Source organism: Dromiciops gliroides, chromosome 3 (assembly GCF_019393635.1).
Source record: "Dromiciops gliroides isolate mDroGli1 chromosome 3, mDroGli1.pri, whole genome shotgun sequence".
Taxonomy (NCBI): Eukaryota; Metazoa; Chordata; class Mammalia; order Microbiotheria; family Microbiotheriidae; genus Dromiciops; species Dromiciops gliroides.
The window spans coordinates 638,812,854-638,825,831 of NC_057863.1; the positions used below are offsets into that span (position 1 = coordinate 638,812,854).

The 12,978-nt window shown below is 43.8% G+C and overlaps 1 protein-coding gene across 1 annotated transcript in view; it reads left to right on the forward strand.

Moving 5' to 3' along the window:
- CFAP74 (cilia and flagella associated protein 74) overlaps window positions 1-12,978 on the forward strand; it is a 134,628-nt gene that overhangs the window by 50,288 nt on the left and 71,362 nt on the right. The window contains exons 15-18 of the mRNA XM_043995435.1: window positions 38-156; window positions 6,423-6,489; window positions 7,507-7,596; window positions 10,404-10,568. Of these exons, the coding sequence (XP_043851370.1) occupies window positions 38-156; window positions 6,423-6,489; window positions 7,507-7,596; window positions 10,404-10,568 (441 nt within the window). The remainder of the gene's footprint in view (window positions 1-37; window positions 157-6,422; window positions 6,490-7,506; window positions 7,597-10,403; window positions 10,569-12,978) is intronic.

The window sequence follows — 12,978 nt, forward strand, 5'->3', positions numbered from 1 at the left end:
CTCTTTTGAAGCATGTCTTACTCTTTGATATTTCTAGAACTTTCATGTTGGTAAAACGTATAAAAAAAAGATGACCTTAATCAACGCGTCTTACACTATTAACTACTGCAAGCTGGTGGGAGTCGAGGATCATCTCAAGGATTTCATTACTATCCAGTAAGTACTTGGAGCTAAGAAGGATTGATTCTGAAAACCTAAATTTGGGGACTTAACCACGTGTCTCATAGACCTGGAAATCCAGCGTTCTCCCAGTTTTTTTAATTCAACTAAAATTCACTAAGTCAACTTAACATGCATTGACCTCCACCATTAGGCATTTAATAACTTTGAATCAAGCCCAAAGGAAATCACAGTGTCCCAGAAATATTTTATTTTATTTTATTTTATTTTGGTGAGGCAATTGGGGTTAAGTGACTTGCCCAGGGTTAAGTGTCTGAGGCCATACTTGAACTCAGGTCCTCCTGAATCCAGGGCCGTTGCTCTATCCACTGCACCACCTAGCTGCCCCTAAATATTTTATTTTTTTAAACTAAAGTATATATAGTTTCTCATAACAACTGTCTGGGGTCCTTGGTTAATCTTGAGCTCCTGAAGGAATGTGACTCTCTCTTATGCCCATCTACTCTTCCCAGCAAAGGTTTCCCCATAGGAGGATACTAGCATGGGAGCATGGGAAGAGACCAGGGCCTTTTATCTCCAGGGAATGTTGTTGCCCCAGACTGCTTGACTTTAGTCTCTAATGGTGCCTTACAAGCTTCTTGCATCATACCCGTCTATACTGTCTCACTATACTGTCTCACATTATACTTACATTGCTGAGCAACCCAGTCTGTCCAACATTACTTTTGCCTCATCCCTAGCAATCATAGGAGTAACATAGTAATAGAAATAATAATAATGGTATTAAGACTATTAAGACTAATAATAGTAATGATAGAACTGGAAGGCCACTGAATCCAACCCCCTCAGGAAATTGAGGCTAAGAGAGGTTAAGTGATTTGCCGAGTCACACAGCTAGTAAGTATGTGAAGCAGAATTTGAATTCAGATCTGCTTGATTTGATGTACAGTGCTCCACTGCACCACCTAGCTGGCAGAGATTAATCCCTAGTCTCCTTCAACAGAAACCATGAGGTGTTATAGGTTAGCACTCATGTACACAGCAACAACAAAATCGTGCAATGATCAAGTATGATAGATTTAGCTCTCCTCAGCAATATAATGATCCAAGACAATTCCAAAAGTCTCATGATGCAAAATGCTCTCCATATCCAGAGAAAGAACTAAGGAGTCGGAACGCAAAGCGAGGCATACTATTTTCACTTTTTTTCCTTTCTCACGGTTTTTTCTGATTCTTTTTTCACAACAGGACTAATATAGGAACATATTTAATATGATTGCAATGTATAACCTATATCAGATTACTTGCTGTCTTGGGGAGATGGGAGGGAAGGGAGGAAAGGAGAAAAATTTGGAACTCAAAATCTTATCAAAGTGAATGTTGAAAACTATCTTTACATGTGATCAGAAAAAATAAAATACTATTAAGTGGAATTTTTTTTTCAAAAACCAATATAGGGCAGCTAGATGGCGCAGTGGATAGAGCACTGGCCCTGGAGTCAGGAGTACCTGAGTTCAAATCCAGCCTCAGACACTTAACACTTACTAGCTGTGTGACCCTGGGCAAGTCACTTAACCCCCATTGCCTCACCAAAAACAAACAAACAAACAAACAATATATATGTTAGCACTCACCCCCCAGGATTGTTGTGCGGGTCAAATGGGTTAATATATGGAAATCACTTTACAAACTTTAAAGCACTATGTAAATGATGATGGTAGCATTGTTGTTATTGTTGTTGTTGTTGAGGGATGGTGGTAGTGGTTGTGACTGTGGTGATGGTGGGGACATGGTGGTGATGGCAATGATGCAACCTTCAGCTGGCACTGTTGGCTGGATGATCTGCCACAATGTCTGAAATACTAACATCAGTTCCTCCTCTGGCTTCAGCCACTGAATCTCCCCATTAAAAAATATAATCTGGGAGGAAGCCATTACCACTTCCTCTTACCTTATACCTTAGCACACCTTCAAGTGTGCTACATTAGCTCCCCAGATGCTGAGGGGACACAGTTCAAGTCAGTTTAGATGTTGGAAGGGGATGAACTCCTATAGTTCTTTCTTTTAGGATCCTTATCACCTTGTGCTTTGAGTCTTTGAACTTTCTGGAAATGTTCTGTGCTCCCTCCTGCTCCTACATGACTGTGTTCTCTTTGGGGGTGCACCCACATGGTGGTTCACCTATGTCTATATCCCTTTTACTAAATGTCTAACATACTGCTCAGCGAGGGTTTTCCATGGGGGAGCTGACAGTACAAGGACATGCCTGGGCATCATGAAGAGCTTGGGTGTCAGAGATGGGAAAGGCCACAGGAAGAGAGAGGCTCCCAATTGAGGGTAAGAAGGCTGGTATCATATTTCTACCTAAAGTCATCGCTGATTAAGGCAACAGATTATTGACAAATCCGTAAGAGTGGCCATTTTTGGTGACAAGATCCTAAGATCCAACTTAGACTTTAGAGATCAGATCGGTCCATCCCAAGTAGACAGAGGCGCTTATCGAAAGCCTTTCACTGGGCTAGTCAGAAGACCCCAGTTTGATCTCAGGGAGTGAACATTCTAGGCTGTCCACTGAAGTCAATAAACCATGTCTTCCATTCTCTGATTCCATCCTTCAAAGATTCTGTCTCCCAGCCTGATGCCATCTGCCACTTTGCTAAGCCGAGATGTGCTCTGAAACATTGGCTGCTCCATCCACTAGGAGGCAATGGCGCTGATCCTCTGCCAGCCCCAACCACAGCCTGTTGGAAGCTAAACAATTGCACATGGAGCCAGCTTCTACCCATTGTCTACAGCTCCCTCCTTGGCAGCTTCTGTGCCAGTGAATTTCCCTTCACATTCCAAGTCCTATTTAGAGCCCTGTCCTTTGTACTTGAGAATGCTGCTGTTATTCTCCAAGCATATAAATGAGCCTGGAAATGCTAGGACAAGGTCAGTGGGCTCTGTCCTTCCTCTGCAGTCCTCTGAGGGAGGGAGGGAGTATGTGACCAAATCATTGCTGTGGACCCTCAAGTCCTGATCCCAATGTACCTGTTTTATTCCCCATTCCCACCCCTCTGCCCCAATCAGGTTACCAAACTCACCAAAGGGAGGAAGTCTCTCGAGAACCCAGTCAAAGCTTGTTGGACCTAAGAGAATATTGGGGCAGAGCTATATGTCAAGGTGGTGGAGAATAACCACCAGCCACCATCAGCAACACTTTACCAACCATTTCTTAGGAAGTCTGTGAACTTCACAGACACCCATTGATTTGTTTGGTTGGAATGGAATCTAGTTAAGAATGAATACATTGTGGGGCAGCTAGGTGGCGCAGTGGATAGAGCACTGGCCTTGGATTCAGGAGGACCTGAGTTCAAATCTGACCTCAGACACTTACTAGCTGTGTGACCTTGGGCAAGTCACTTAACCCTCATTGCCCGAAGAAGAAGAAGAAGAAGAAGAAGAAGAAGAAGAAGAAGAAGAAGAAGAAGAAGAAGAAGAAGAAGAAATGAAATACATCTGGCCTCAGCCTTCCATAGTGAATTGGCAAGTTTAAAAATTGCTTAAAATGCAAGATGAGTGATGTGAGGTCATACATCGTTTGGTCGGCTGCTTAGGGAATGTGAATGGATTTTGTCTTGGTCACAGAGTCATAGATATAGAGCTTGGAAAGGTTACCCAGTCAGACCCCCCCTCATTTTACAAATGAGGAAACTGAGGCCCCAGAGAGGCCACATGACTTGCCCCAAATCACACAGGTAGAAAGGGTAGGATTTGAACCCTAGTCCTCTGACTGTAACAGAATATCCTTTAATTAATTAGATAGTTGTCTGAATCTACAAGATCCCAATGGCTAGGTGCAGTGGATTAAGCACTGAGCCTAGTGTCAGGAAGACCTGGGTTCAAATCTGGGCTCAGATATCAACTGTGTGACCCTAGTTAAGTCTCTTAACCTCTGTATGCCTCAGTTTTCTCATCTGTAAAATAGAGATAATTTTGAGGATCCAATGAGATAATAATTGTAAAGTCCCTAGTATATGATAAATAAATGTTAACTATTATGAGTGCTATGTAAGTCAGCTAGTAGTAGTAGTAGTAGCAGCAGAAGTAGTAGTGTATAGATGGCCAAATAGGACACCCTGAGTGACCCAGTGGCCCAGATGACAGGTTGCTTTGGCCATGTCAATATGCCCATTACCCATTCTCCTGGAGAGGTCTTTGGCTAGTTGGGCCCGAGTTTTCATACAAAATGGCTTGAACTTAAATGGGTATGCAGCAGCAAGCAGGCTGGCAAGGACCTTGGAGCTGGGGATGGTTTTGTTCCAAAAAAACAATCCCCTGCTGGCCCTGAGACTGAAGAACAATTGTAAACAGGAGCCTATGATGATGGATAGGGGAGCCTCAAGAAGCCAAAACTCTGAATGTGTCTCCATAGTGTCAGCAAACCAGGGAACCCAGGAAGATGATTCATTGTGTTCTTAATTTCTATGCCTAATTCTGCGATCATTTTTATTTTAAACATGGTGACTTGTCTTTTCCTGGTGCCAACTAGGAACCAGGAGGGAAAGAATCAGAAATGCCCACCCATAACTCCTGCCTCACCAAGCCCCACAGTCACCAAGGAGTGTGAGCCAAGGAATTATTCAAGGTCTCCCCAAAACTCATCTTATGGGGGTATTCTGTTGGATTGTTTCTGTTTCCCTAGAGAAAGGGTAGAACAACGGGAAGTATTAGATATATAATGGCTCTGGGCAAAAGGCCTCTTGCCCAGTTCACCTATGTTATTGTTTTTGTTGTTGTTGTTGTTGGGTTTTTTCCAGGGCAATGAGGGTTAAGTGACTTGCTCAAGGTCACACAGCTATTAAGTGTCAAGTGTCTGAGGCTGGACTTGAACTCAAGTCCTCCTGAATCCAGGGCCAGTGCTTTATCCACTGAGCCACCTAGCTGCCCCCTGTGTTATTGTTTTTTTAAAAATGGGTGTTTTTTTCTGACCTAGCCTTTCTCTGAACAAAAGACTGTATCCTTCATAGCTATGCTTTTTCCTTCTATCAGATACCTGCTTTATACCCTGGTCCTGCCCTGAAACACCCCCTCTTACTCCACATCAGAACATTGCAGGCTAGAAATAGTTCATTTCTGAGGTGAAACTACTTGAATAGGACTCCCTCCCTGTTAGAGTCTAATCTGAGCTGCCGTGGCTCCAAGCTGAGTAGAAATGCCATGAAGCAGGGACCCAAGATCTAGCCACCTCATGCCACTCCCTAACCCTGGAAACATCCCTGCCCCTGCCCAGTCCTGCTTCGGAGGTGTCAGTCCTGACTCCACTCCCCCCACCTACCCCCAACCCTGCCTCATAAGGACGATGGTATCAGGCCTGGTGCCAGGGTGAGGCCCTCATCAAGTTACCCTTTTCCCTACCTCCCTTGGGCTTCTCCATTTAGTTCATGTGCCCTTTCTTGGGGGGGGGGGCTTTCCCTTCATGTAGCCAAGTAGACAGAGCACATCTGGCCTGGAATTAGGAAGAAATGAGTTCAAATCTGGCCTCAGACATTTGCTGTCTATGTGATCCTGGGCACATCACTTAAATCACTTAATTAAAATCACTTGCCAGGACAGCTAGGTGGCGCAGTGGATAGAGCACCAGCTCTGGAGTCAGGAGTACCTGAGTTCAAATCCGGCCTCAGACAATTGACACTTACTAGCTGTGTGACCCTGGGCAAGTCACTTAACCCCAATTACCTCACCCCCAAAAAAATCACTTGCCTCTGTTTCCTCATTTGTAAAATGAGGGTAATAGTAGCACCTGCCTTCCAGGATTGTTGTGAAGATCAAATGAAATAATATTTATAAAGCAATTAGCACAAAACCTGTCACACAGTAGGTGCTATAAATGTTATTATTATTAAGAAGGCCCTATTGTGGTCAGCATTGGAGCAGTGAGATGATATAGTGCCTAGAGTCAGGAAAATTCTTCTTCATGAGTTCAAATCTGGCCTCAGATACTTACTAGCTGTGTGACCCTAAGCGAGTCACTTTACCCCATTTGCCTCAGTTTCCTCATCTGTCAAATGAGCTGGGGAAGGAAATGGCAAACCACTCTAGCCAAGAAAACCCTAAAGGGGGTCACAGAGTCGGACCCAACTGAAAAACGACTGAACAACAAATTGTGTTCAGCACTGACAGGTTCATCTATTTCCTCCCCAAAGCCCCTTTTGGTCCCAGCAATGAACGTTGGCCGCTGGCTTACTTCTGACCCAAAGCCCTAAAAGGGTAAGTCTGTTTCCTTATCAGTCTAATTAAGCTCCCTACTATCGTGCCTACAGCTTTGATCCTCCGGGGCCAATGTCAGCTGGAATTTCATGTGAGGTGCTCATCACCTTTAAGCCAATGGTAAGTGTTTTTGATCCAAGGACCCCATGGAAGCAACAGGGGTAGACTAAGCCTGCTGAAGTCACTCCTCCTAGTGTTTCCCGATTCCTGCCATAAACAATGAAACCATATCTACTCATTGGCATTGTCAGTGATGGGTGAAGAGGAAGGGAAACCCAGGCAAGGACATGAGCCCCAGGAGTTCTACCTGGTTTAGGGAGAGGGAAGATATCTAAGTTAGCTCTGCGTGGCCTTCTGGGTCAGCGCCCCATGATCAGAGACTCCCCCATCTTCTTGGAGGGTCACAATAGCAGGTGTGGGAGAATGTGGGAATGAACAATCCACTAAGGTTCTTGAAAAGCTTGCAAAGGTTCAGTTGTGATGGACCCATGCCCCTTAGTGGTGAGTGAGTGATTCTGGGAGACATCCTTCTGGGGAAGGCGGTCTCAGGCTCATGTAGCGGGGCTGAGTGTTGGCCCCCTCAGCGGGTGCTTTGCTGCTGAATAGGAATCTCAAGGTCATAAATCCAGAGTTGAAAGGGGATTCAGAGGTTTTTTTAATCCAACCCCCTCCTTTTACAGATGAGGAAACTGAGGCCCGAAGAGAGGAAGGAGGGGAAGAAAGGAAAGAGGAAAGAAGGGAGGGAAAGAAAGAAGGAAGGAATGGGGGAAGGAAGGAAGGAAAGGAAGGAGGAATGGAAGAAGGAAGGAAGGAAAAAGGAAAGAGGGAAAGAAGGAGGAAAAGGAAGGGAGGGAAGGAAGGAAGGAAAGAAAGGAGGAATGGAAGAAGGAAGGAAGGAAAAAGGAAAGAGGGAAGAAAGGAGGAAAAGGAAGGGAGGGAGGGAGGGATGAGGGGAGGAAGGAGGAAGGAAAGGAAGGATGGAGGGAAGGAAGGGAGGGAGGAAGGCAATAAAGAGAAAGAAGGAGGGAGGAAAGGGAAGAAGGAAAGAAAAAAGGAAGGAAGAAAGGAAAGAAAAGGGAAGGAGGAAAGGAGAGAGGGAAGAAGGTTCATAATGTTTGTATTTGTTTTGTTTTAAAGATAAATGAAGATCTGGAAGGCAACATCACATTTCTGGCTCAGACAGGTTCATTTTCGATCCCACTGAAATGTACAACAAAGAAATGTGTTGTAAGTAAAAGAACTTACGGAATCTATTTTTCCCTAAGGTCTTCTCAGCTGAGAAATGTTCATGGAGCTGAGACAAACAAATGTCTGGTCCAAGAGAGAAGAGTCTCTAAGGGCCTTGTCCAAATCCCCCAAGCTGTCTGGCCACAGAGCCTCCTCATCTTCTAAACCCAGAGCTTATTCCCTAGAGGACCCCTTTCCCCCACAATCTCATTCTGCCTGTGATTTACAACTGTTGGAGGCCTCCCCTTGATGGGCATTTGTGGATTAGATATTGGTGTAAATTCCTTATTGGTATTGATGACCACCCATCAAACTGAGAGGCAGCAGGGAGTAGTGGAAGGAAGCAGGCCCCAGTCAGGAACACCTGCATTCAATCCCCACTTCTGATACATCTCAGCTGCCTCATTTAACCTCAGGGTGCTTTCGAACAACTCTCTAAACATTTAAGTTGAAGAGTGGGTGCCCACCTCCCTTCCTGAAGGGAGTTCTGAAATCACAGATTCAGCCCAAATTTGTTTGGTTTTGTTTTGGTTTTTGGTGAGGCAATTGGGGTTAAGTGACTTGCCCAGGGTCACACAGCTAGTAAGTGTCAAGTGTCTGAGGCTGGATTTGAACTCAGGTACTCCTGAATCCAGGGTCAGTGCTTTATCCACTTCGCCACCTAGCTGCCCCCACTCCATGCCAATTTATAAGGAATCTATTCCTTCCTCTGTGTTGATAAAGAATAGTGAAGAAATGAAGCTATTTTCTGGATTACCCTCTTCCTCCCCCCTCCTAGATTTGGGAGAAAAAGAAAAAGATATTGTAAGGAAAGCTGAGTTCTCCAGTTTTCTTTCTGCATTGAACAAATAGCCCTGGACAGGAAGGGCCTAATCAGTCTCTTTAGGCCCCATCTTTTTGCACATGTCACCCCAGTGGCCAATGATGCCCAGACTGCAGTGCTTGTAGCAGTCCACAGGGGCCCAGGAGGATCAAACAATCCCTTTTTGCTGAGTGTTATTATCACAATAACATGTTAGCAGGACCTCGATCTCAATGTAATTTCTCCCAACTGAAGATATATTGCTATTTTTAAATGGGAATATTTGTGTGTATGCATTCATACATATGCACATACATACATATATGCACACATTTATATGCATTCAAGCTATATGAGGAAAGAAAGACTTAAATATATCTGGAAATTCATGACTGGGATCTGGAGAAAATTTCCAGTAAAATCAATGTATTGTCTCCAGTTTAGCCTTTGAGTGCCATATACCAACAGACCATAAAGAAGAGTGAATGTTCAATTCTTTGTTCTCCCAAGTCCAGTAGTTTTCCAGCCCGTTGGAGCTGCTGGCACATTTTTCATTTCACAGAATACTTTGTAATCTAGAAGAGTTCTTAAATGCACCAGCTAGGCATTTGTTATGTAGAAGAATTGGAACATTTGTTACATCCATTGAGTTGAGGTGAATTTCTTGGTCAAAGTCACAGAAAATGGCTAAGGAGCAACATTTCCTTTGGGGTACCAAATCTGGTTGTTATAGGAATGAACAGAAGTTTAAAAAATGACTATTAGAATGGCCCATTGTGCTTTCACTTATGGTCTCAAGTTTAGGAGTAAAAGGACATATTATTTGCATCATTTCTTCCCTAAATAGACCAATCCATTTGGAAGATCTTCTAAGCCCATCAAGGGGAGAGCATGTTCTTCTCAAAGAAAAGTGTCCTTTGTCTTTCAATCTCCATGAATGATTGGAAGAACTGTGGTTCTGCTAAAGAAGCATTTTCCATTTGCCTCTTTTCTAGAAATCCACCCTGTCCCATTTCCCCAAGTTCTCTTGTGCTATAGCACAAATCTTGATCTCCAAATCAGGCCTGGATAGCCACCTGAAAGTCTGGGAGTTTGGGTGCGGGGATGTAGGATGAAGAAAGAAAGTAAGACTTGTCCATAAGGCTTCCTACACATTTTTATTGGTCCTGCCTGTGGTCATAACTGAAGAAAAAGTGGAAAGAACAAAGATACCCTCTCAGGCATGTGGCCCCTCCACTTCACTGCTGGTAATCAAAAGGGACTGGAGCAGAAACAGGAGTTCCAAGCAGGGCCAAAACAGGTGTATATACAATGTGTGTATGTATACAATAAATGGAGGAAAGGGTTAAGGATATTGAGGAAAGTCTCCTACGAAAGTAAGACTGAGTTATTAAAAGGTTCATGAAAGATCTAAATGCTCAGGACAGAAAGCAATGACTTCAGTTGGAACTGAGGGGATGAAAGGGAGAGGCATAGGCTGGAATACACCTATGAGAAATCCAGACTAAGAAGCTTGAAGAATTCAACACTGTCTGCAAGGAGGCTGGAGAGAAACTGTAAGGGGAAAAAAAAGGAATATTGTGGAGTAGAAGGACCACCCTTCCTGAGACATTCAAGATTAGCCTGCATGAGAAAGCCTCTTAATGGGTCTTGCAGGCAATGAGTGGGTGCTAGGCTGGAAGGAAGACTTGATTGACTTTCTGCTGAAATTCCTGTAAATGGAACCTCTCCAATGGGGAGGAAGGAGTCAGTCAAATAAGGTTCTACCAACGTCATTTTCATATAGTGTTGATACAAGGCCAATATCCAAGTTGCGACCTGGGACAAAACTGTTGTCCAAGAATTTGGCTTTAAACTCCAAAGGCAATAATTTGTGTCATCCTTAGACATTTTCTTGGACATGTTAATAAGTGTGTAAGTTTTTCTGCTTGAAATGGTAGGTGTTTATTTAATTGATGTTACTGATTATCTGGGATAGGGGTAATTATAGTTCATCTCCTTGCAGCTGTCCCTGGATAAAGAGCTCATTGACTTTGGCACATATGTGGTAGGAGAGATTGTTTCACGGACCATCACCCTGGAAAACCATGGAGCCCTGGGTACCAAATTTCAGGTTCACACAAACATCGAGAAATGTGATATGGCAGTGAAATCCCCCAATGTAACAGATGTGAGTATGTCTGACTTCTTTACCTCTGATGGGCTTAGAAAATGTTCCAAATGGGTTGGTTCATTTGAGAAGGAGGAAATTATACAAATAACCTGTCCTTTTACTCCTAAACTTGAGGGTGTAGGTGAAGGCACAATCCACCATGGGCCAGTTGTAATAATCATTTTAACACCTATTCATCCCTGTAACCATCGAATTTGGTGCCCTCAAAGAAAGTATTGGTCCCCAACTATCTCCTGTGATTTTGTCCAAGAGATTCACCTGAACTTCATGGATATAACCAATGTTCCAATTCCTTTTCATAACAAATACTTAGAAAATATCAGTGGAGACTTTAACCAAAGACTAGATGGTTTTTCTCCCTGGCCATTCTAATGCCCTTTTCACCAGTCTAAAGTTTTCATTCTTCCTGAATCAAGGAGATATCTCATGAAAAGGCCTCTCAAAAACTCTTTCTCCTCACTTTTCTTATGGGACCTACAACCATTTCATTTCTTTTTTCTTTCTTTTTTTTGGGGGGGGGGCAAGGCAATGAGGGTTAAGTGACTTGCCCAGGGTCACACAGCTAGTACGTGTCAACTATCTGAGGCCTGATTTGAACTCAAATCTTCCTGAATCCAGGGCCAGTGCTTTATCCACTGTGCCACCTAGCTGCCCCCCCCAACACCATTTCATTTCTTGATGACTTTCTCTTTGAAGTACTGCCTTAAGCCACTAACAAATTTATGTTAAATAATCTCAACTGGGTCCTCACTGGAGCAAAGCAATACTTTTATACCTCCCTAGTAAATTCACTATCCCACTCAACACAGCAGCTGTTCCAAGCTTTCTCTTCTCTTATCAAACCTCTCAACTGCCTCCCATCCCTCAACCCTCTCAGCTGAAAACTTGGCCTCATATTTCACTGTAAAAAAAAAAAAATGAGGCTATTTGCTGAGAGCTTCCTCTTCTCTCCTCCTCCTCATCTCACATCTCTTAGATGTCTTCTACCATTAAATTCTCCTTTATCCCTGTCTCACACAAAGAGGTAGCCAAGACCCCTCTATAAGCACAATTGATCCCATTCCATCCACCCCATCTTTTCCAGATTACCCCCCTCCGTTATCCCCATTCTCTCACTTAACTTCAATCTCTATTAGCCTCTTCCCTTTTGCCTACAAACATGCCCGTGTCTCTCTCCTCCTGAAAAAAAACCCCATCATTTTATCTTACTATCCCCACTAACTATTGTCCTAGATCTCTCCTGCCTTTTGTAGCTAACCTTCAAATGCTGTCTTCAGTAAGTGCCTCTACTCTTACTTTCTACAATTTGATTTCCAACCTCAAACTGATCTCCCCAAGCCTACCTTCCATCTCTTCATCTCCAAACCTGAAAGACCTTTTCTCAGTCCTCATCCTCCTTGGATTGTCTGAAGCCTTTGATATTGTAGATCACCTCCTCCTTCATACTCTCTCCTGGTTCTCCTCCTACCTATGAAGCCACTCTTTCTCAGTCTCCTTTGCTAAATCTTCATCCAGATTATACCTTCTAACTGTAGGGGTCCCAAGAGGGCTCTGGCCTCAGTTCTCTGCTCTTCTTCCTCTATACTATTTCACTTGGTGATCTCAATGAGCTCCCACCGACTCAATTATTGTTTCAATGCTGATGATTCTCAAATCTACTTATCCAGCTTTAACCTCTCTCCTAACCTCTGGTCTCCCATCTCCAACTGCCTATTGGACATCTTGAACTGGATGTCCCATCTGGGTCGCCAGCTGTAATATCTCTATCTGTAATGGACTAAAATTCTAGCTAGACTGCCTAAAAATCTAATGACTGGTCGCCATAAATTATGAGCTTTAGCAAGAGTTTAGACTTTTAAGTATTTATTAAGGAGCATAAGAATTTGGTGAGGAGAAAGAGGCCAAGATGCCTTCATCCATCTATCTAAGGGAGCCAGCATCTCTGCTCTACTCCACATGAGGTCCTGGTGAAAAAGAGACCTCTCCTCCCAGGCTTCCTCCTGAAGCCTCCCACAAAACCAGAAACAGGGCCACCCACCCACACAACCCCAAACTAATTGGCTGGCAACTTTGATTGACAAGTTCCTGATGTTAAAGCCACCTGGCTTGTCCTCAGACACCACCTCATCGTGGAACTTTCCTACAGTATCTCTCCAGCAGGGGACACCACTCCAATTCTCACACCTCTTTTTTTTTTTTTTAGTGAGGCAATTGAGGTTAAGTGACTTGCCCAGGGTCACACAGCTAGTAAGTGTTAAGTGTCTGAGGCTGTATTTGAACTCAGGTCCTCCTGACTCCAGGGCCGGTGCTCTATCCACTGTGCCACCTAGCTGCCCCTCTCACACCTCTTAATGTCAGCATGTCCAAAACTGAACTCATTACCTTTTCCTTCAATCCCTCTCCTTTT